The sequence below is a fragment of the Sebastes umbrosus genome, chromosome 5 (genome assembly GCF_015220745.1).
Source record: "Sebastes umbrosus isolate fSebUmb1 chromosome 5, fSebUmb1.pri, whole genome shotgun sequence".
In the NCBI taxonomy this organism is placed as follows: domain Eukaryota; kingdom Metazoa; phylum Chordata; class Actinopteri; order Perciformes; family Sebastidae; genus Sebastes; species Sebastes umbrosus.
In genome coordinates, this window is record NC_051273.1 from 19,552,545 (window position 1) to 19,576,421 (window position 23,877).

The 23,877-nt window shown below is 42.3% G+C and overlaps 1 protein-coding gene across 6 annotated transcripts in view; it reads right to left on the reverse strand.

The window, feature by feature from the left end:
• The window catches only part of ncanb (neurocan b), a 217,655-nt gene that overhangs the window by 119,955 nt on the left and 73,823 nt on the right, over positions 1 to 23,877 (reverse strand). For 3 of the 6 annotated variants that reach the window (XM_037768872.1, XM_037768870.1, XM_037768871.1), the window contains one exon: positions 13,455 to 13,537. In XM_037768872.1, the coding sequence (XP_037624800.1) occupies positions 13,455 to 13,527 (73 nt within the window). In that variant the 5' untranslated portion in view covers positions 13,528 to 13,537. Of the gene's footprint in view, positions 1 to 13,454; positions 13,993 to 23,877 lie in introns of those variants that run through there. The other 3 variants (XM_037768876.1, XM_037768875.1, XM_037768869.1) reach the window with 2 other exon arrangements.

Sequence of the window (23,877 nt, forward strand, 5' to 3'; positions counted from 1 at the left end):
TTCAGTTTTTCACTTATTTTTTATCTGGATATCTTTTTTTTTTTTTGTTTTATCTTCAGCCTATAGATAAAGATATGCAGCGCTTTTGTTTAACTTCCAGGATTCAATTTTTCCCCTCAGCCAAGTCTAGAAAATTCACTTCATGATTCAGATCAACTTTAAATCAGTTGCCACATCTTTGATTGCCAATTTTGCCAATAGTGTATGTACTATATGAAGTGTGTGCTTATCTCTGTGTGTGTGTGTGTGTGTGTGTGTGTGTGTGTGTGTGCACTAGAATGCTCTCACAAGTGAAAACATCTCATCTGTCTTTTGCTATCCATGCAGCCCTCAATGCACAGCTTCCACACCTACACCCACATCTTTGAAACCCCCATTTTTCATCCCTTACAGGATGGTTAATGTGACTTTGAGCACACACAAATAGCAGGCGCGTGGATTGCTGTCATTGCTCATTCCTGCAGCTGTTATGCTGTTGCAATTGCTCAAGCTAAGAGGCTGAGTGCCTCTACCCTGATAGCTTAACATCAGCCCTCCCATCACATTTTCTCCTCCCCGCAGATGCAGGAACACCCATAAACACCCACTTCTTCCTCCTTTCTCCCAGTGACATCGTCTCAGACAAGGGCCACTTGTCTGACTCCCTCACCAACTGATCTATGTTGCTCTGCATGGCGGCGTCAAACAGGATTTGTGCACTGAAATGGCCTCTCGTTTTGCACTCGAGAGGGGTTCAGCCTGTCGAGTGAGGTGACCTGTGAAACAAAATGCATGAGGCTTTCAAAGGCAGAGGGATAAAATGAGACGAGAGGGAAGGTGAGGAATAAACAAGTGAAGCAGTGTGGGTCACAGAAAATGACAACCCTTATCCGATTTTCTCCCCTTTATGTATAAGAAAAAATCATTTTAAGGGAAAAGTTCAATATTATTCAGCTTCTGGTGGCGAGTTAAATCACTCTCATATCTGTCATTCATATACAAAGCTACATTCAGAAAGCCTGGCTTTGCATAACGGTAACAAAATCTGCCTACTAGCACCTTAAAGCTAATAAGCCATTTTATACCTGTATTTTGTTACAATTTGACGGAGCAAGGCTAGCTCTTTCCACCTGTTTCCAGTCTTTATGCTAAGCTAAGCTAAACGGCTGCCGGCTGTAGCTTCATATTGATCATACCAACATTAGAGTAGTATCAATCTTCTCATCTAACTCTCGGCAAGAAAGCGAATAAGCGTACTTCCCAAATTAAAAAAAACTTTATTAATCCCATCAAGTGGCAATTAGTTCAACGTATCCTCATACAACGGTTCGTAGGATATCTTGCGGAAAATTATTCCTCATTATTATGTCCAGCAACATGTGAAGCATGCGTCAATTTCCGCTCCAGTCTTTTCAAAATAAACTTTGTCTTCACAGCTTGGTTAGGTTTAGGCAACAAAACTACTTAGTTAGGTTTAGGGAAAGATCATGGTTTAGGTTAAAAATCTTGACTTCTAGTTTCACATGGGACACAAACACCGGTCTCCTGGGTGAAAGTCTGGTGTTTTTTGACCCACCCATCCACTGCAATCTCCTCACCATATGCACCGTCACTCTTTAAACTTCCTGGTTCACACAAATTGATTTCATGGGATACATATTTACGAATTAAAGTGCATTACCTTTCGTAGGTATAGCTATGAATGGTGTATATGAACAGCCTGATTAGTTAGGCGCAGCTTATACACAGAGAAACTAAAATACAAACAAACAAACATATACACCAAGGAGATAAAATGTGGAATAAAGTCTACAAATAATGATGGTAAACAAGAATATAAAAGTCGCATTGCAAAGAAGATGAATGATTTTGAATGGCGGGTAGTTTTACAAGCAGTTAAAACATATAACGACACCCTGATGGCAACGGAGAGAATTCACTTGCAATGACCCGAAAAATCGAAAATGCTTTCTGCTTTCCAGAGGATTTGTTGGCTGCAGAGAGAATTCAGGTCTCTTTGTTGCACTCCATTGATGAATGTTAAACTATTGCTTTACGTTCAAGGTTACTTTCTATATTTCTATATTTAATCTTTTTTTTCAGGCAGAAGCAATGTTTTCTGAGATTGTATATATCTCACAAGATTCAAATTCTCCATTTTATCAACAAAAGCACTCCAATACTTAAGTGACTGCAGGTTAAAATGCCAATTTTGTGAGTCACACAACAGTGTCTCTCAATACAGTTTGTGGTCCAGAAACTCTGCAGTAGAAGTAGGTGTAGAGGAAAATTGATTCACTTCTGAATTTGTTTTACTTGATAGCAGCAGCGATGTACTTTCCTCTCACACTGACAGAGGGAAAAACAGACGCTACGGAAAAGATGAACAAGCACAATTGACTCCAGCATAACACAGCGTAGGATTGTGAGCGGTGGAAGGAGGCAGGCGAGGGAAAATACATAAACAAAAAAAAGCTAGAGGTATGTGTAACGGGGAAATTGGAGTGATGTGATGTGGAAAAGGAGTCAAGAGGATGTGATGGAAAAAGTAGAGATGCACTTTTGTGATTCAGCGGGAGGTGGGCTGATATAGTGACACATTCATGCTTACACACACACACACACAAACTCACTCAAAGAACACATCTTTCACAAGAGGCTATCAGTTTCCACTCCCTGCTGTCACTCTCTTTGCTTTATCCCCCTCGAGGATGTGGCACTCATCTTTGTTTACCACACACTCGTGTGTGTGCCCCTCCCCTCCAACCAAACACACACACACAGAAACACACACACACACACACACACACGTAGACACACATGGAGTAATGTGCGGTCCCAGAAGACAATCAGACTGCAATTTCTGAACCACCTTGCCGAGAGCTTGCTAGAAACAAAAACAGGCAAATTTATTCTTCTGCTAAGAGGCATCAATAATGTTTAATCTGCTTGCCAGTTTCTTGCCAGGTTCCACCTGGATAAGCACCATTTGGGTAACATTAAGCTACTTATGTTGCCAATAGCAAGAGACTTCCACAAATGAAGCCAACCAAGCTTCACAATCACAATTTACATTCTTCCTCTCCCCCCCATTTCACTCTTTCTGTCCACTTTATTTGGACAAATGTTTATCTTTGTTTCTTGGCTGGTGTTGCGATTTGCTGAACTAAATCAAATGAAATCAATTGCAGATTCCCTATTGAAAAGCCTAAATTACAACGTGAAGGAGACCAGGTCAAAATGAAAATATAATAGAATTACCGCCTCGCGGTTGTATGCCTTCGCCAACCAGTCAAGTTGTAGTTTACATCCATGTCTGTTAGGGGTGCATCGGATCACAAAACTCATGGTTTAGATCGTATCACGGTTTTGAGTCACGGAAAAGGGAGCAAATATAACCTTTAGAGACGCCCCAATCACGTTTTTTCCCGCAGATACAGATTGCCAATAGTCGTTTTTGTTGTTGTTTTTAAATTTAAATGTTATCCTTGTACTTTGTTGTAGTCATCTATAGTGTGTTTTTTTTTTGCATAAAACACAATTCAAATGATTAGGAAATAAAAAAAATGGTATTTCTATTTATAAAAAAAATCTTGGCATTAGTAGTTCTAATGATATACTATAAGCTGCTCAGAGCTAGTGTTAGCAAGTTAAACAGGTCATAATTCCCTCTGTATTTATTTCATATTGCTGTAAAAATCTCCTTCAAACAATTGGATTTATTGAAGTTTCTCGCCAAAAACTACATTTTACAAGATTACATTTGAACACATCATGATAACGTTACAATGTACCTTCACCCAATACTCATTACACTGAATAGAGCCTGAACGCATCATAAAGTAACTCAATGGAAACTCCGGTGCTCTGGTGCTGCCAACGTTACTAGCTCTCCTCCTGCCAATTTCAACACTGATTTGTTGTTCACAATGTGGCATTATCAGGGATCGGCGACTAGAAGGCATTAATGCGTATTTTTAATTAATCCGCGGTTCACATGCATGCCTCACCGTGGGGGTAGGGTTACACGAATCAACTGCGGTCCGTTACACCATTAAAGTCTGTCAAAATGTCATCATTTCATAATTTTATCCTATTGGATATTGGTGTATAATTGTCATAATAAAAATGTGTTTTGTGAGGTCACAGTGATCTTGACCTTTGACCACAAAATTCTAATCAGTTCATCCGTGAGTACAAGGGGATGTTTGTGGCAAATTTGAAGAAATTCCCTCAAGGCATTCCAGAGATATCGCGTTCACGAGAATGGGACAGAGGGACGGACAGACGGAACAACAACCCAAAAACATAATGCCTCTGGCCACCGCTATTGCCGGCGCGGAGGCATAAGTGTCACAGTGACCTTGACCTTTGACCTCTGACCACTAAATTCAAATCAGTTAATCCTTGAATCCAAGTGGACGCTTGTGCCAAATTTGAAGAAATTCACTCCCCGTGTTCCTGAGATATAGCGTCCACGAGAATCGGACGAATGGACAAACCGGAAACATAACGCCGGCGTGGAGGCATAAAAACATTGCTCTCTTCCTCTGTGGTAATAAATGTAAACCAGCGAGGGCACCAATGCCATTGCTATATCAAATCTGCATTTAGATGTCCATGTCTGTCCAAAATGTCATCACTTCATCATTTTATCCTATTAGACGTTTGTGTGAAATTGTAATAATTAGCATATGAATTCTTGAGTTATGGCCAGAAACGTGTTTTATGAGGTCACAGTGACCTTGACCTTTGAGCACCAAATTCTAATCAGTCCATCCTTGAGTCCAAGTGGACGTTTGTGCCAAATTTGAAGAAATTCCCTCCAGGCGTTCCTGAGATAATGCGTTCACGAGAATCAGACAGACAACCAGAAAACCTGATGCCTCCTCGCCAGCGTCAGCTGTGGCTAAAAACATTGCTCTCTTCCTCTGTGGTAATGAATGTAAACTAGCGAGGGCCCCAATGCCATTGCTATATCAAATCTGCATTTAGATGGAAATGTTATCACAAGCTTAGCCCCCAAGAGGCTACCTTTTGTTTGATATCTATCTGTGTTGCATATTGCTCTTTGTCACTCTTTTCTAAACAAGGCTCACCAGGTGATAAAAAGAAGAGGAAGTACTGACGCTGAATGTGAATACGAAGCAATGAAGGTGCTGAAAAAGAGAATGTGTGCTCGGTAAAACTCATTGGATAGTCCAAGTCGGTGCGATGGGACTTTGTTAAATGTTAACAGGCGATCCTTTATCGACCTCGTCCTGTGTCTTTGTCTCTGTATGAGGGTTGAGAAGGGTAGGGTGTTAGAGGACGCAGCCTCCACCTCCTCCTGGAAGCTCCACTTCCGACGTCTCGCACATAGAGCTCAGGTTTTCTTTCTGTTGATTTCACAGTGGCATCTACGTGCTCATCACCGTCGGCCCATCTGTCTTCACTTTAGAGGTGCTCTCGAATTATTAAACACTGCCGGAGAGCCTTTATGTGGCTGGCACGGAGCTGCACACAGGCACGGGGTGGGCGGTAATGGCATTTTCACCGTAATAGAACACAATTGCAAACATCATTCCTCGTTGTCTCCCTCTCTTTTCTTATTCTTTCTCCCTCTCTTTCTTTCCCGCTATGGCTTTCCTGATGATAAAGGTCCCTCTTTCTTCGATTTGCCCACATCAGACCCATCAGCCTGCCAGTCAAGAGCTACCGGGACTGATTGAGTGCATCCCGTCCTGTCGTCGCCACTCCACTCCTGCTGCCTGCTGCCTGCTGCCTGCGTGTCAGCTGATTATGTGTGTGTGTGTGTGTGTGTGTGTGTGTGTGTGTGTGTGTGTGTGTGTGTTTGTGTAGAAGTGTGTTTGGGTCATAAATCACTACAGATGAGCTGTCTGACAACGGATTGCCGCTATTAGTTGATCACTGTGTTAAGAAATGACAGCTGATACAACAACAACAACTGGACTGCAGCAGGATCGGATCTGACTGCTTTTGTTGTTTTCAGTTGGTTTTAATCAGGAGCATGATGGATGTGGTTTAATGCATAAGGGCAGCACAGGAAAGGATGTTTAAATGGACTCAATGGTAATGCTTTTACAGGTTCATAATTGTTTAATAACTTCCTAGAACGTTTCCTGGAAGTAACTATATCAATGTATCCTCATACAATGGTTCGTTTATATCGGCCTCTTCTATATCTTTCCTACGAATGTCCATGTCAATTTCAACTCGTTAAATGCATACAGTCTTTTCAAAATAAACTTCCGTCTTCACAGGACACAACTTAGTTAGGTTTAGGCAACAAAATACTTAGTAAGGTTTAGGAAAAGATCTTGGTTTGGGTTAAAATAACTCTGGAAGTGGCGTACCTTAAGTACGGAAGTGACAAATAAATAAAAGTTGACTCCTGGTTTCACACGAGGTACGAACGTATGAAAGTAGTACTCAAAATTGTACTTACGTGAATGTACTTAGTTACCACTGCATGCTTTTCCAGGAACCCTTCCATTAATTTACAATTACATATCAGCTCCTTTCTAAGATATTATATGAAACCACGTGTTTCTGGCTCTAATCCAAAAACAAATATGTACATTCCCACTATTGTGCTTAACAATTTAGTTATACAAGTTAGATGATCTTATTCCATCACCTGAAGGAAATATTACAAACCAAAGATGAAATGAAGTTCCTGTTGAAATACTGGATAAAAAAACCGGAACAAACTTTTTTGGGACGAGTGGGAAGAAGTTGAATCATTTTTGCCTTCTGATATGAATAAAACATCTCAAGCAAAGCGGCAGCAAGTGTGGGTTTGTTTGTGTGCGAGCGGATGGACTGACAAAACTGCTCGCCGTCTTTCTTGTTTTGTTGCGGGATGTGGAGAAATGCATCCTTTTAACAAGACCTTGGATGACGCATAGAGACAAATGGAGGGGAAAAACAAGAGACATGGAGAAAATACCATGACGAGAGCAGCGGCTGCTTTTAAACACTAATACCTTATCGTTTGGGAAGAAAGATGCTGCGGCTGAGACTGCCCCGACCAAGCCCCAGAAATGATAACCATGGCAACAGAGGCACCACAAATGGAAAAAGAAGCTTCTGATCAGGGCAGAAATCACACACACACATATGCACACACACATTTAACTATGTGCTTTGGAGGTGGCCTCTTCAAAGACCAGAACTGAGGCTATGTACTGTATATATATATATATATAATATATAATGTAATGAGGAGGGACTGGTTTCCTCCTTTTTTTGATCACTGGCCTGTGTTTCACTGCAGTGCAGACACTTTTTCCTTCTACAGGAAGTACACACACTCTCAAATATGCAAAGATACACACACACACACCTAAATAAAGACAAAAAGTATAGTCCTCACTCATGTTTCCTGTGTGTGTCTGTGTCTATGTTTATCTCCGCGCATTCATGTTGCCTGTCTCGGCACAGCAGGTCTGCCAGGCGGACATCACGCAGGGTTTGGAAATGATGTCTCCATGCTGACATTCTCCCAGAAACATCCCTCCACCTCTCAGCGGCACCCCCCTTTTCTATTGTGCTCTATTTCTCCTCTCCGTACGTTCCTTTCTTTTCTCGTCTTTCTCACTCTCTCACTATTGTCTCCTTTCTCCCTCTCCTCCTCCTCCTCTTCCTCCATTTTCCAGAGTTCCTTGGCCTAAATTGTATCACGCTAGTTGAAAACAAAAACTGATGAAATGTCTCTCTTAATGACCTGCATGAACCTGGTGCTAGCGGTCACATTATTCATAACCTTATTGATAAGCTTACTTTGGTAACCTGCGTTACTGCTTTTTGGTAACGGCTGAGTGGGCGTTTCCATTTGAAAAACCCGGAAAAGAACGCGGTTTGAGTCGACCTTTCAGCTTTAACGTTAATGTAACATTATGAAGGACTGTGGATACAATGTTGGGTATATTTCGTGTTTATGGGCTATCGATACGAATGAGTGCAAGATTAATGTCGGCTGTCAACCACCTAAATCTTCCCATAGATATTTGCAAAATAAATATTACAGCGTCAATATTATTGGATGCTTTAGCTGCTTGTGTCTAAACCCAGACATTTTGTACAGTGTTTCTAGCCTCTTAATGTGATCACACTGCTCTACATAGGAGAGCACAGTAATTGCAATAATACCAAGTGAGCAATTACCAGAGTATGACTGCGTGTTCACAGCGAAGTGAATTTTAGAGCCGGTGTCATTACATACAAAGTCAACATGCGATTAGACAACAATTATGTCGCAGCGCAAATTTTAAATTTTAAATTTTTCGACTTGAGCAAAAACTGTGTGTGTATCCTGGAGCTTTATGAATCTGCTCTATACGGGAAGTGAATATATCAACAATCAAATATAACTAATATGCTTCCACCAAAAGACTACACCAAAATAAGGTGTCAAAAGTACCCCTGGAATTTACTTCTTGGTATTTAGGTATATTTTCTAGGGCTGTCACAAATACCATTTTTTGGGCTTCGAAGCTTTGGTGAGAAATATTCAAAGGTATTCGAAGCTTCGCGGCACGGCACCGTTTCAGTGCCCGATACAGTGGCGTTGCCACAATACTGTACACACATGAACCTCTACACACAACAAACAGCAATATCCTTCTGAGAATAACTAATAATAATTATTGTTGAATGTGAATAATGTTGTGGGATTACTCCTTATTCCATGGGCTATTTGGGATTTTTATATTATTATTACATACTTATATTAAAAGAAACAAAAAAAACGAAGCTTTCGAATACTAATTTGGAGGTCGATTACCACGGCAGCGGACAAAGCTTCAACGCTTCGAAGCATTCGGGTCAGAACTAATATTTTCCCAATTTCTCAATTCCCCCGCACTTATTGCACACTCTGATCATCCCTTTCCCTTTGTGACCCAGACTGCCTCCTCTTGTCTCCTCGTCCTCTCTCGGTGACAAATATTAACCCTCTCACTGCAGTCTGAGCGGACTCCTACCAGGCCGTGACAGGCTTCACAGGAACTCCCCGCAGGCTGCTGCCGGCTGCCGTGACTAATTTTGCGCCCTCTGAAGCATAATGATACATTTATCTTGTGTGGCACGCGGCCAACATTTTTAAAATTCATAAACACACATACAGGAGTGCATCGTACACAAGTGCAGGCGTGCTCGCACTATCGTCAAGACACACACACACGCATGTGCAAAAAGCTCACCCCTAATCTGTCCTCCTCCCCCCCACGTCCCCACCTCTCTTTCCAATCTCTGGGCTGTCAAGCAAAGTGTCACGGGGTGAGCTTTAGTGCCAACCCTCCCTGTAGTCCTCTACCTCCCATTGACTATTTCCAGAGTCACTCAGCCGAAAAAAACACAAAATGCAGGAATGGAGAAAGACAAGAACAGGAGACGTCAATGCCCTCAAAAAACTAAAGTCCTCCAGAGCAGAGGCAGCGAGGGTCTATTTGCATGACATATCCACTCTGAGAGGCTCATGTGAGTGTGTTATCAGGCTCCTCAGAGATGCTTTATGTGTGTGTGTGTGTGTGTGTGGGCCACAGTGCGTGCTCCTCGGCAAGTTGGCTGCATAAACTACCTGGCAGATGTAACCTGAGGGTTTCCGCGCTAACATATACACACACAGAGAAAAGTCTGAGTTGGCTCCATTTTCATCATCTCTCGGCCGGCGAATCTGAGCCCCGAGTCACAGAACGGCCCCGGCGGTGCCAGGTCCGTTGATTTTTTTCACCTCCACAGAAGGCAGAAAACAATACAATACAGAGAGGAGCAGACGGTCGGGGAGGCCACAATGAGGAGGCGTGCGGTCTGTACATACACACAAACACATGCATATACACACAGATACACAGCAGGGGAGTACAAGGAGTGTATGGAGAGGGCAAAGAAGGACTCATGCTTGCATTGCATACTCTTCCCTGCAGAGCTCTGTGGAACAGACCGATAAAACTGCCAAATAGACAGATAGGGAGGCTGTTGAGCGACCCAGAGCAGACATACAAATAGATAAATGACTCAGAGTTTCGCACAAGTTTCCGTGTAAGTCCCTGTATGACACTGAAGCCTCCACTGCTCTCTTTTCATAAACCCGTTACATATTTCCCTGTCACGCTAAATCTAGGGGTTTAAAAAAGTCAGTAAAACTATTATCCAAACAAATGCAAAATGTCAAGTCCCTCTCCAGAGTTTGGATAACTTACTGACACATAATGAGAGGATTAAGATCCTAAACTCCAGCTTCTCAGCCAAATCGCAGCGAATTTTAATGAGCTCTGCAAATATGTATTAGAAATAAATATCTCGGAGATTTAACAAAATATCAAAAATTGTTTCCCCCTCTTAGAAAATGGCTAAGAGGATGAGTGTGAGCTTTGGAGATCTCAGATTTGTTTTTCCTTCTTTACATCTCATCTTTTCGCCCCTTCTTGGAAGTGCTGTTGGCGTAATTAGGAGCAGATGAAACGAGAGAATTAAGTGGGCTAGTAGCTAAAGCTGTGAGGGTCTGCCAAGCGCTCAAGATGTGAACACAGTTATGGAGGGAAACAGAAAGGAATGGACAGACTGACAGACAAAGAAAGTGTCAACGCGACTGAGGAGATCTAACAAGTGATTCTCACGACACGACAAACTGCTGGTCTGGGCTTTACGCATCACGAATCGTGACCATTCATTCGTGGATTGGTGGGACATTCATTTTGCTAACCTGACTGTCACTCATGAATGAATGCTCATTTGTTTCCCACAACTGGGCCACGTAGTGTTGGCCAGTTTGAGCTATAACTGTGCCAGTGAACAAACCAGAGGCAGGCATGAGGGAAGTTTACAGAAGTGGGTTATTCGCAGTGGTGGATAAGTGCTAAAAAAATCCTTTACTTAAAGGCAGGAACGGTAAACATTTTTGTTATATTGGTTGAAAATCTCATTACATCCTGACAGCAATCAATAAATCAAATGCTCTGACAAAACAAAAGAAAAATATCCAGGTCTGTAATAAGCCTGTACAATCACTTCATTAGGCTCGAATGTAGTGATTGGACGGAATACCTCATTGCGCGTCACTTTAGTCTTCCACAAGCTGTTGGCTTGACAGCTGAGCGTACTAACAATAGCCATGTTGGCCGTTCACGTTCATTATGATATGTTTATGTTCGTGATGATAATAATGGGGGAGTAGCTTTGGAGGGAGGCCTGAAGCGACGGACTGTCAGTGTTGCAGATTTGCGACTTTCTCTCCAGATTGGACAACATTTGGAGCTAGTTAGCTGCTAGTGCTGCTGGCTACTTTCATTGGAAGAGAGTTAAATATTAAAAGTATTAGTTAACATGGACAACTCTCTCCCAAATCCAAAAACCAGAGTGCTGAAACTCAAATTAGCGATGTCATCAAGCATAACGTCTGAACTGGATGGATGTCATGATATTTATCATTTACCAGCATTTAAAATCCTAAGAAGTGAAAGTACATAAGTATTATCAGCTAAATGGAGTAACAAAGTACTCGTTCTGCAAAAAAGAATCTGCCGCTGTGTTATCATATACATAATTAGATTGTAAATACGGATGCATCAATGTGTAAGTAGCCTTTTACTGTTGTAGCTGGTCGAGGTGGAACTAGTTTTGACCACTTTACGTACAGTTTTGTCCAGTGGTTCCCAAAACTACTCAGGCCTTTGGACTCTATAATCTTTGTTTTTTGTGAAATAATGGATAATTTGACCTCTTTGACCACTCATACAGTTATTGAAATTAACCTGGTAGAACTGCAAAGAAGCCAAAAAGGTTGGTGACTACTGGTTAACAGTGCACTGTGTTTCATAAGCTCATCATATGTATCTGAAAAGCAAACTAGTAGTTATATAGTGAGACCAACACGTTCATCTGACAGTAATGTTGTTATTTATACTATAAGTGTTCCTTCTTGTATAAGTTTTGACCTCTAAAGAGGAAACCGAAAATATAATAGTTTAGCAAGTTTTTCCAGGATACTATATCAGTGGCTCGACTCGTTCAGCTCTTGGCTGAGACTATAAAAGAGAGTGATTGCATGCTGTTTGGCCTCCTGGAGCTGATGTGGGTTTTGCTTATCTTTGATTGGAAGGACATGCTTGATTACCTTTATCACACATCACTCTGCCTCTCATCCAGTCCCCCTGCGTCCCTCCATGCTCTACAACCAGGTTTTGACGCAGATATATTCATCCCAGTTTAATTGCACAGGGGAGATCATTTATCACATCCCGTACAGTGAAGCTGTGACAGGGGGTGGATCCTTCCTCACAGTGTTGACCTATACAGGGTATTTTGAAGGAGATCAACATTCTGATATGCCGGATGGTTGCACAAGTAGTCTATCAAATATACAACTTTGAAGTTAAAGGGACTGTGTGTAACTTTTAACACGTATAAACTTGTTTTAATCGTTTTTCATTGCAAATGTGTGAACAGATTGTAACCTAACCTTTCCTCTATCAGCCTGTAGACTGCTTTTAATGTGAAAAACCTTGGCTGCTTTTTCCGGGAAAATCCAACGGATTTGACGTCATGCGTACTCACGAGTGCCTTCAGGGCTAACGATGTGCAACCATAGCTAATGTTCATGGAGTCAGCTAACGCCAACAAATGACCAGCCCCCACCCACATCTTAGACTCCAACACAAACTCCACAGAAGCACAAAAAAAAAACAAAGAATGTAGGAGAATAGCAGAGCCATTGCGAAGAGTATGTGTGCACGTTGGAAGTGAGTGGTGAAGCAAGAGAGAGAGAGAGTGGTGGCGAGTGTGTGAGAAAACTTGCGAGCAGCGTAGCAGAAGTGAGTTAGTTTAGATGAATAAATGCTGCAGCTCCTCGAGACCAAGAGGTTTCCCGACGGCTGAGTGAAGTGACGGGGGTTAACTCTGGAGCGAGTAACGTTATCGACTCCGGCCCAGGAGACCCAAACTACGGTGTCTCCCCTGTGCCTTCTGACCACGGTCGGGAGGCTGAAGCAGGAACAGTTAACACTAGGATCAACATCGGCCGGGCCTTCGATTCATGGAGGGACCATCATTTGGTAAGCTAACATTACTGCCAAGCATGGAAATATTTAGTGATATTGTGGTTTTAGCTGGTTAATGTTGCTAACAATAATCAACATGATGCCTATCAATCACGTTCAGTCTTGTGTGTATTGGTAGTGCAAGCACAAGCACGAGCAACAGGATGCTGATATTGACTTACTGCCCACAGATATCACTGTTAACAAGCAATTTCTGATTCTTACAGAGAGTCTCTTTAAACATTCATTTTAATAATGTGGCAGATTGACTGCACACAGGATCTTATGAGGTAATAAGACCAGAAAGAATTCATATTTGACTAGTAAAAAAAAAGTGAGGGATTGGTCAAAGGTTTTTCTGTGCACATGGAGTTATGTTCTGCATACACAGTAGGTCAGGTGACGGGGACTGCCTACAGTTTAATGAGGACTCACCACAGCCCGCGGTTTGAAGCAGAAGGAGGGCCAGCAGGGGCTGCAGTCCACACACAGGCAGTACGCCCTGCATCCTGCTGCACCTGGAGACAGAGATGAAGAGAGAGGGGGGGGGGATGTGAGTACACAGAGGAGAGGGAAAGCAACACATTGCCCTTGTGAGGCTCGTCTGACACACACAGCGTGCTCGCATGAGTCATCGGTTGCAACTTCTTCCCATAAGATTTTTTTTTTTCTCTCTCAGCGAGGGCCTTAGGATAGAGGGCAATCAATTCACTCTTCAATTTAATTTACTGTTTCATAATGTGGGAGTGATGAAGTCTTCTGGAGCACTCTGAGACTCTGACTGTGATTAAAGGCTTTAATGGCTATACAAATAAACCTGACTTTATGCGACCATCATGTTTAATCCAAGTATAACAAAGAAATTATCTTTACACTTCACAGACAAGTAGTGAAATTTTAAAAAGGCTTCATTCTTCTTTTCGCTTTTACCCATTTAATTTTTATTCAGGGTCACAGGGTGGTTAAATCTATCCCAGCATGCACTGTGGAGAAGGCAGAGAAAAAAACAGACTTGCTGTGGTAGACTGGCAACTTTCCCAGGGTGTTTCATAGACGCAGATGCTCTCTTTATACCCATGCTCTTTCCAAAACCACCTGGCTTGCTTGTCTTTGGACTGAAATCTACACTAACATGGAGCCAACGGTGATAAACACTGAGCCACCAACGTCAAAGTTATCCAGGTGATAACATAGTTTAAAGGGACAGTGTGTAGGATTTGGTGGCATCTAGTGATGTGGTTGCAGCTTGCAACCATCTGAGTAAACCTCCGCTCACTCCTCCCTTTCTAAGACTGCGGTAACGTGAGCTGGCGATTGCAAAACCGTGGTAACACCGTTCCCCTCGCTCAGAGGCCATCCTTACTATGATAACACTACTTTAGGAACACCGGAAGTCAGACGGTGGCCGGCGGTACCACGGTTTTGCACTCTGCGGCTCACGTTATCGCAGTTTCACAAGCGTGACGGAGAACTACGGTGGCCTTCAGGTAACGTAAAAACATGAAAGTCTCTTTCTAGAGCCAGTGTCAGTGTTTGGTTTGTCCGTTCTGGGCTACTGTGGAAACATTGCGATGCAACATGGCGGACTCCGTGAAGAGGACCCACTCCCTATGTAGATATGAAGGGCTCATTCTAAGCTAACGAAAACACAAAAATTCTTAGTTTCAGGTTATTATAAACTAATGAAAACATTGTAATATTATTTTCCATTTCTGATAATAGAGCCCCCAAAATGGTATACACTGTTCTTTTAAATGTTCTCGACTAAAATACTGTCACTGTCTAGGTTAGATTCCGGATAACAGAGCTGCTACCATCAGTGTTTGAAGAAAAATCCAATATACAGTTTACCTTGTAAATAGAACTTGTCTGTTGAAATGTGGTGTGTGGGATTAACAGACAATACCAACTCAGCTGTGTGGAGAAAAACAAGACATTTTTGGGGCAAAAACACGGCACAACAGGGAAAGATGCTGATGCATTTCAACAATAAAAACAACCAGATAAGAGCACGAGAGCCAAATCTAACATGATGGACCTCTGGGTTCCCTTGTTGCACACGGCATGCTGAAAAGTCTGCTAAGCAGAAAAATATCAAAGCGGCGTCGACGCTGTCACATTAAACATAGAAAAATATCTATTTGAGAGCCGGGTTGACAGGAGCCGTCTCTGGTATGTCTGCACGGGTTTATGTGGACAGATTTAGTTTTTTTTGTGAAGTACAGTAACTGGGGAATTTATTTTATGTCTTACAGGTAGGGCTTTTACGATTATATATTTATTTTTCTCAGGGAATGTGCAATATTTGACATGTTTTTCTACTCCGTAGTAGTGTACCACTGTAATGTCTTGTTTTTTAATGCCTATGTGTTTATACAGTATATATATATACAGTATTTCTCTCAGGGAATGTGCAATATTTGACATGTTTTTCTGCTGCGTCTTTGGTGTACTACTGTAATGTCTTGTTGGCTATGTATTGTTTTGTGTGCAGCAGTATTGACCGAGCAAAATCTCCCCTTGGGACAATAAAGTATATCTTATCTTTAATTTTGTTCATATATCCCACAAAATCAATTTGTAAGTAATCCACGTAATCGTGAACCAGAAAGTATGAAGAGCGACGTGGATGGTGGGTCCAAAAACACCGGACATTCACCCAGGAAACCGCTGTTCACGTCCCGTGTCCCGTGTGACTATTGTTTTTTTTTACGTTTTGTTAGCACTGCTCTAATTACTAACTAACTAACTTGAAAAATGCTCCAGTCATAGGAAGCCAAAGCAGTGAACACATTAAACATGTGGAGGCTGAATAGTGATTGAATGTGCTTTCAGGCGATTGACGGCGAGGTTTTGGAGCACTCAGAAGGGCGATGGACATAAACCTGAATGACCTCCCTTTTGTCATTTATGCATGTAAAGAGACCGTTGACAGCGGAGTGATGACCAGGAATCCCAGCCCCCCCCACGAACAATAACTGTTATCAAATTGACTGTAACAAAGCCGAAGGAAAGGGAGTGAGAAGTGTAGTAACAAAATTCATTGACCCTTAACTTGTGATATCAAATTGTGATGTCATGTAAACGACGAGCATTTGGAGTCGTTTTTACGTTCGAGTGTGGACGGAGATATTTTGTAAAATGAAGGTCATGTGGATAGATTTTTTTTTAAATATCTGTATGAGTGTAGACAGGGCCTTAAGTAACGCCACTGCCGTAATTATTGTAACCCAAACACGATCTTTTCCTAAACCTACCCAAGTTGTTTCCTGTGCAGACAGAAGTTTATTTTGAAAAGACTGTATGTATGTAACAAACGGAAATTGACACGTGTTGCTGGAAATTTGTAGGAGAATGCACAAAAAATAAGGAACCATTTTTTTGTAAGGTATCATATGAACCAAGGCGGCATGGTTTTCCCTTTAATTCTTCAAGGGAAGTGAGTTCAGTTTTATCTGCGTAGCTGCCTGAGTGCTTACAGCCGCCCAGAGCAGGCGAACAAGGCTGAAGTCATTTCCACACTGCGTTTATTTATGTATATTTGACTGTCGGCTAATATATGTGCGTGTCACAAAAGCCAGGCGACAGAGACCAAATGAGGTAGGTCAGCCCCTGCCGTGGGGCCTGAGAAACCCTGAGTGTAAATAATGAATATGGCATCTCTGGGGAGACGTGTCGGGCCGAGCGGGGCCCGAGGGCAGGAGAAGGGCTAGGGCGGGGGGCGGAGGGGATGAGGGGATTTGGCGGCTGGTAGTGGAGATGCTGGACACAGATAGCCAGTGTCAGTTACAGCAGCGCTGGTCGCTCTGACTCAATCTCAAAGGTACAGCCAAGGACAAAAACACTGACCTCATACCAAATACCTCTGCTGTGCCTCGGCTGAATGGAAGCTCATTTCAGAGTCTCTGGGTGTTTAGTCTAGATTCACATTATTTGTGACAGATAACTTCACAACTACATTCAGTCCTAATAAGGGATAGAATATGAAATACTGGTTACTTTAATAGTGTGATCTGTTCATATGATTTTTGAGTACATTTCGGAATAAGCTGTTTTACATCTTACATCATGCTTCTACGTCTATGACTTGTGGTGAAGTTTTATACTTGAATACAGGGCAGCTATTTGTATAATGGAGGACATTTCGTTTAGGTTTGCTTTGAGCCTCTTTTCCTCTACCTTTCTTATAAAGAAAAGCTTGTCACCACTTCAGAGGGCATCACTAAATTGGACAGAAATTGGAAGGTGGGGTGTTTTTAGTGCGCGTGGTTGCACCGAGGGTGACACATGGGGTGACCGCTAAATAACTGCTCCCTTCAGGACAGTCTTCACACTTCAAAGAAGCATTTTTTATCAAACTGGTGCAAGTTTTTTCTCAGCCCTCCATGAGTTTTTGTTTTATTTAATAGTGTGTTTGCCTACTTTCTTACAAGCACAGCTTGCAAGCTTGGAGCTAGAACAGAGTTAAAAGAACAATCGTGGCTCTAAACTACCACTAAACGCTCAGATTACTTTGAGGAATAACTCAAGAAGACAAGCAGAATTCTAGTAAAAGTCTAGCATGCTGAAACTTACAGAAACCATTGGCTTCGTTAAAGATAGGGTTAGAAAAACGCATTCAATAATCTATGGCCTTCAGACTGCCAGCCCAAATCCGTTTTTTTGGCATATCCACATGGATTTTAGAAAGTCTGGAAGGCAAAAAAACAAACACATGATTTGCAAATCAGATCCAAACCACATTTTGGAGGTGGTTTGAAATGCGATTCTGGGGATGTCAACAGATGCATCTCAGTCCGGCTGACCTGGCTGCTCAAATTGGATTTTCAAAGCGTCTTTTGTGTCACTTGCTACGCGACACACAACCTCAAATCCAGAGTGATGGAAGTGCTGAGCAGAATTGATGCAGCTCCTAGCAGAGTGCTATGGAGGACAACTACATGTTCCCACCGGACAAACTCAGCGTTCTGCACTGCAACTTGACAGTGTGATTGTTTGGAGGGCGACATGACGGAGCCACGTATAAGTGATAGACCACAGCAGCCCATGCAAATAGGTTGATGATGTCTGGACACACAAATCCAATCTGATCACTTGCAAATAATAGTGCGGAAAGTCTGTGCTAAGGATCTGATTTGAGAAACAAATCGGATGTGCCTGCAGTCTGAACGTAGCCTAAAAGCCCTATATACTGTACAGTCTCCTTTGGAAAACTGTTTGAATGGTTTGCTTTTACAAAGCTTCTATAGAAGTGTATCCATTTGTAGCTGAAGCCTTTCTAATGTATTGCTTTATGTTGGGGAATAAATATCATATATATATATATATTTTTTTTTTACTAATGATTCACATTCAAATCCAGCCCTAATTAGTGAGGAGATGCAAAACAGACTTCATATCACACTAGGAAGTCAAATCTGGCTCATTAAAAATGAGGCTAAATGACAGTTTGGGTGTTGTACTGCAATTTTCATAAATCACTATATAAAAAATGAGACTGTGCTAATACAAACTGCATGTACCAGCTTCGTGGTCGTATTAGTCAGTTTGATTTTGTCTTAGCTTCTCTCTCTTTTTCTCTCTTCAGGTCATCAATAGCAGCTACTCATGTGTGCTCCCAGGGCCAGAGCTATGTTTACTGTGACCATGCTATTACACTTCTCCCTTTTATTTTCTGCGCCCATCATCTCTCTAGCACACTTACTCTGCTATTGATTGCTCCTTCTCTTTTTTTCCCGGTGCAGTACAGTAAATGTAAGAGGAGGCAAAAGAAAGCACCAGGAAAAAGTGCAACAGTAGAATAAGATTTTTCTTCATTTTTTCTTACCATGCCCTATCTGCCTATTATCTACCTCATTATTTTGCCTCTTCCAGGAGCACAGAAGTAGTTAATTTTAATGCTTTGGCCTCTGTGTTGCCAGTTCTGTGCCCTTCTTTCGATGCAAGGTTGTCTCCATAATAAACCTCTTTTCTGTTTCTGAACATGATGAGGTATTTTGTGGGTGGAGTGTGAAGTGGAGGCAAAATAATTCTCTGAACATGTAAGCTAATGCTAAGATTTGTCTTGTTTTTAACGATGACTGAACAAAATTTGAGTTTCTCTGAATATGTACAGTCACTCACTCTCTGGAACCACGAGCGTTACTTGAGAAAATTAACCAACGGGACCTGATTGGCCAAAACCTACACGCTGAATCAACAGCCAGACATTTACACACCTGATAGTGAAACCAAACGTGCATAGTAAAGAGAAACTGAGGCTGTATAAATCGTTGTATGTCTATAACTAACCTGAAGAAAAAGCTATTCCAAAATTGGCAACATCTGCCTGCACTGCAAATCAACACACTAAAAAAAGAGGGTCAATGACGGCAAAGTGTTTCAGAGATGGAGAGAAAATGTAAATAGTTTAGCTTCGGTGGAGCCGCGCTATCGAGGTCATCACTACTGCTCAGACTCTGGCTCCAAATGACGTCAAAATGTCAAGAGGGTACAGTGTACAAATGTACAGTGGGAGGAAGTGGAGATGCGTCGTCCATCTTTACATACAGTCTATGGGTGAGCTCACCACTGCGGTGCAGCAGCCGTGACGGCTGAGGTTAGCCGAAGGCGTTTCAGAGATGGAATGAAAATGTTGCTAAAAGGTTGGTAACATTTTCTCTCCATCTCTGAAACGCTTCGCCAATATTGTAGCTCGCTAGAGACTTGAATCACAGTTTTTCATCTCAAAGGTATGCGATAAAATTTCAAGTTGGAGCCACAAGCTACTCCTTCGATTCTGGCACCCAAAAACACAGCAAGATGACCTTTTCAATGTGTAACTTTAGCCTACTACTCTGAGGTGATCAGTATATCCAGATCAGATTAATCGTTTCCAGCCCAATCACAACTCAAAACATGCCCAATTCAATAAGAAAACATGCAAACCAAGTTATAATCTTGCCAGAAACATGTGTAAAACCAATAGAAAAAAACACATCATACAAAGCTTCATATGTGCATCAAATAACCAAAGATAAAATAGTGGATATATTGGCTAATACAACCCACAAAGAGTACAGTCAGACAACCAATATTGTTTTCACGATATTTTCAAAACCCCATCAAAAGCAGCCCAAATACCATCTACCAACCTAACGCTATTTTTCCCAGCCCACCTTAATCAAAAGTAGCCCAATTGGGCGGAAACTAGCCCAATCTGGCGACACTGGAGGTGATTTGTGTTTGCCTCCAGCCCTTCCTTTGTTTTGCCTCCAGCTAACACCGATGTACTGTAATCAAGACACCTGCACGAACAGGGTCTATAGGACTCATGCAATCTCAAAGGTTTAGTGTGTGTGTGTGGGTCTCATGGCATGGGACAGGCAACATGCTGAGTGTCCTTTCAAGACGTCAGCTCACTTGAGTCAGAGCTGACATTAGACTCCCACATAGAGTCTAAATTCAGCTGCTGACACAATAGCCTGTACATCCACAGCTTGCGGAATGCATTTTCCGTTGGATGTATACAGTACGGATGAGCTTTGACGCTTGATAAACCCTGTCCCCGAATAGTGATTTATGACATTTTAATCATTGTAAAACTATGTATGTGCCGTGCGAGAACAGGCTTAGCAGCAGTTCATGAGGTGGGTGGGACATCGCGAACAGTCAATTTTCATCGACTTTAACCCTTTAAAGCTGCAGTCGGTGACTTTGAGCAAATTTGATAAGAAGTTATTTTTATAAAACTGACACTATATTCTGACAGTAGTGCATGAGACAGATAATCTGTGAAAAAAAATCATGATCCTCTGTGTCATCCTAGTGATCTTAATGGCGTTTGCAAGATTCTATCACGCCCGAAGTAAAACAATCAATCAGAGCCGAGCAGCTGTCAATCATTGCTCGCGAAACTCGCAAACTCCAACCAAACTGTCAAACTAGGCAGTGCTGATCAAATATGAATCAATATTCTGTTACTGTGATGCCTATTTCTCGCCTCAAATATTTTCAGAAATGAGAAAGTTTGTGACCCGGCTGCCTTTGTTGGAAACAGTCGAGCCAAAACCATCAACCACCGGTGCAAAATTTCTCATTTTACAGCTAAACAGTACACCACGAGATGTTTCTGAAAACAGATGAGGCGAGAAATAGGCATAGAGTACGACAGGAATGAGTCCTGAAACCCAGAAATGAGTCAGCATTTTAGCACTTCTGGTTCCCTCGTCTGGAAGTCAATGGGTTTTTAGTTGAATTAAGGTCTGTGGTTAACACAAGCTTAAGAGATTTTAATGTTATATTCTATGACTTACAATACAGCAATAAATACCCCACTTGTGGATTTTGAAGCCTTGCGTATGTGTATCTAAAAAGGCTGTTCCTTGGCGGTTGTCCGCCATTATAGTCTCGTTGTGTTTATACTCGCGCTCATGCTACCGTGGTGTAGTTTGTTTACAGCCTAACGTTAGCTTTTTATTTCTGCCGATTGCGTTCACACTTCAGAAATCATAAAAGTGGTTGTTCATTTGTGAAGATTATCTTCTGGAACAAAACGTGTTCAGTATCATAAACGTGTGTTTGCAACAGAGTTTATTTTCTGCAATAATCCAAAAGCCAATGGAAAAATCCCATTGGCTTTTTGCCGAGGGAACCAGGGCGATGCTAACTTCCTGGTTAATCTACAAAAACATGCCATCCCTGCACTTCATATTCATTATTCATAGATTCATATTTGATCAGCGCTGCCTAGTTTGACAGATTGATCGGAGATGACGATCAGTGATTGACAGCTGCTTTAGAGACAGCTCGGCTCTGATTGGTTGTCTTCCTTCGGGCGTGGTGAAATCTTGCAAATGCCATTAGGAGCTCTATAGGAGGAAGCAGAGGATTATGATTTTTTCACAGATTATCTGTCTCATTACTGTCAGCATATAGTGACTGGTCATCATATTTGCTCAAAGTTACCGACTGCATCTTTAATGCTGTTTTATAAACAAACTCCCCCGCGCTGCACCTGCGTGATCTCCTACTGAGAGTCAGTATGAGCTCTCCTGCTGCGTGTGCAGTACCCGCCGCAAAGACCTCAACATGTCAGATGAGTGCACTGTTCCCTATCCAGCCTGTCACAGATACTGTAGATGTGGCAGGACACCCTGAGAGACAGACAGCTAGACAGTTACAGACAGACAGGTGGATACATGGTGAAAAAAAAACGTTCAGAGCCAAGCTAATGCATTTCAAAGTCAAGGATCTTTACGGGGGCGCACCTCAGTCTTGCATGGAGAAATCTAGTCCAACCAATCTGTCATCCCATCTTTATCTCACCTTTCACCTCATTCTGTCGTTCTGTATTTGTAAGAGTGTAGCTGCCAATCTGCGTCTGCCACCATCTGTATCCATGACTCGCAATTTCTTACGTGTTTGTTCTTCCGTTCTTTTCTTTCCTTTGCTCCTCTCAAATTGTCCCGTCACTCTTTCCTCACCATGGTGCATTATTAAGAGGGCTCATTAATCACTCAGGCTGCCTGTCTGTCACTCCATCACCACACACTGCTGCTGTTGTTCCAGCAGCACACACACACACACACACACTTTCATACGCACAATAGTGCTGGTTTTGCAGGGGGAGCTAGTCCCATCAATGTCTGTGTATAAGTCCCTTACAGTGAAAAATGAGGCTACACTTCGAGTGACAAAAGAGTGTTTTCCTTTCCGGGGAGGATATTACCAAGGTTTTAGAACCTGTCACGCTGTGTTATACATAAATGGCTTTAACGGTTCACATTTTCTGCACTAACAGGGCCGGCTCTGTGTTTCCACCTGTCTTACGGCATGCATCATCCTTGGGTGGTTTCTTTTGTTGCTTGGGAGATACTGTACAGTATACAAGCACTTAAATGACTACAATGGCTGAGTGGGTGGTTATATTCCAGCTTATAAAAACCTGTATGATGTGGAACAACAGGACAACACGGGTCTCCAAAAATAAAACAAAACATGGCACTGTGGGCTGGAACAGAACATGCTGTGCAAGAGACAATTCAGATGAATCACTGATAACTCACTGAAACTACTCAATTACAATCCAGAGAGAGGAATAAAGAGGTGCCAGAGATGAGAGATAAGGTGAAGGCTGTGGTGGTGAAGCGGGAAGAAAGAGGGAGGAAAACGGGTGGTGGGCTGTTGAGAGTAAAAGCAGTAGGCAAAGAGAGTGTGAAAAGAGACAGAGACGGAGAGACGGGAAGAGGTGCGGAGAAAAGCCGAAGCTTATTTCAGCCGCACTCAAATGCCAAGCCTGAGTTGGTGAGAGGGGGGTCGGGGGGGACTTGAATCTTAAGCAGCCATAAATTTCCCCTGATGCTTTGCTAGACCTGCCGCTGTATGTATACGCTTGGAAGGGAATGGCAGCCGGTAGACCAATGTGAGGGGATATGGCAAGGCTCCCACGAAAAGACGAAATTGCCATCAGATTCAGAGCCCACCATATGGGCTCAAACACATAGCGTAAGCCAGAGACAGTTTCATTCCATCACACACACACACATGCACACACAAACAGTGCACGCTAAGGAAATAACATTTTCCTCACAGCCTGAGAGGCTGAAGAAGATGCAGGTTTATGAGGGAGGAGAACTTGCAACAGCTCTGCATTATAATGACGTCTGCGATATTATGAAAAATTGAATATGCAACGTACAAAATGGGAATGTGCAAATGTACTTGTGCACTTTCAGTGGGAATGAAGTGTGAATGACACGGACAGATGCTCCTGTGAGCGTTGAGCATGCATGCATGTGTGCACATGGTATATACTCATTAGTGCATACATCTGTGAACACATCTCAACTCAAGACACACTTGAATGCTTTTTTGTAGA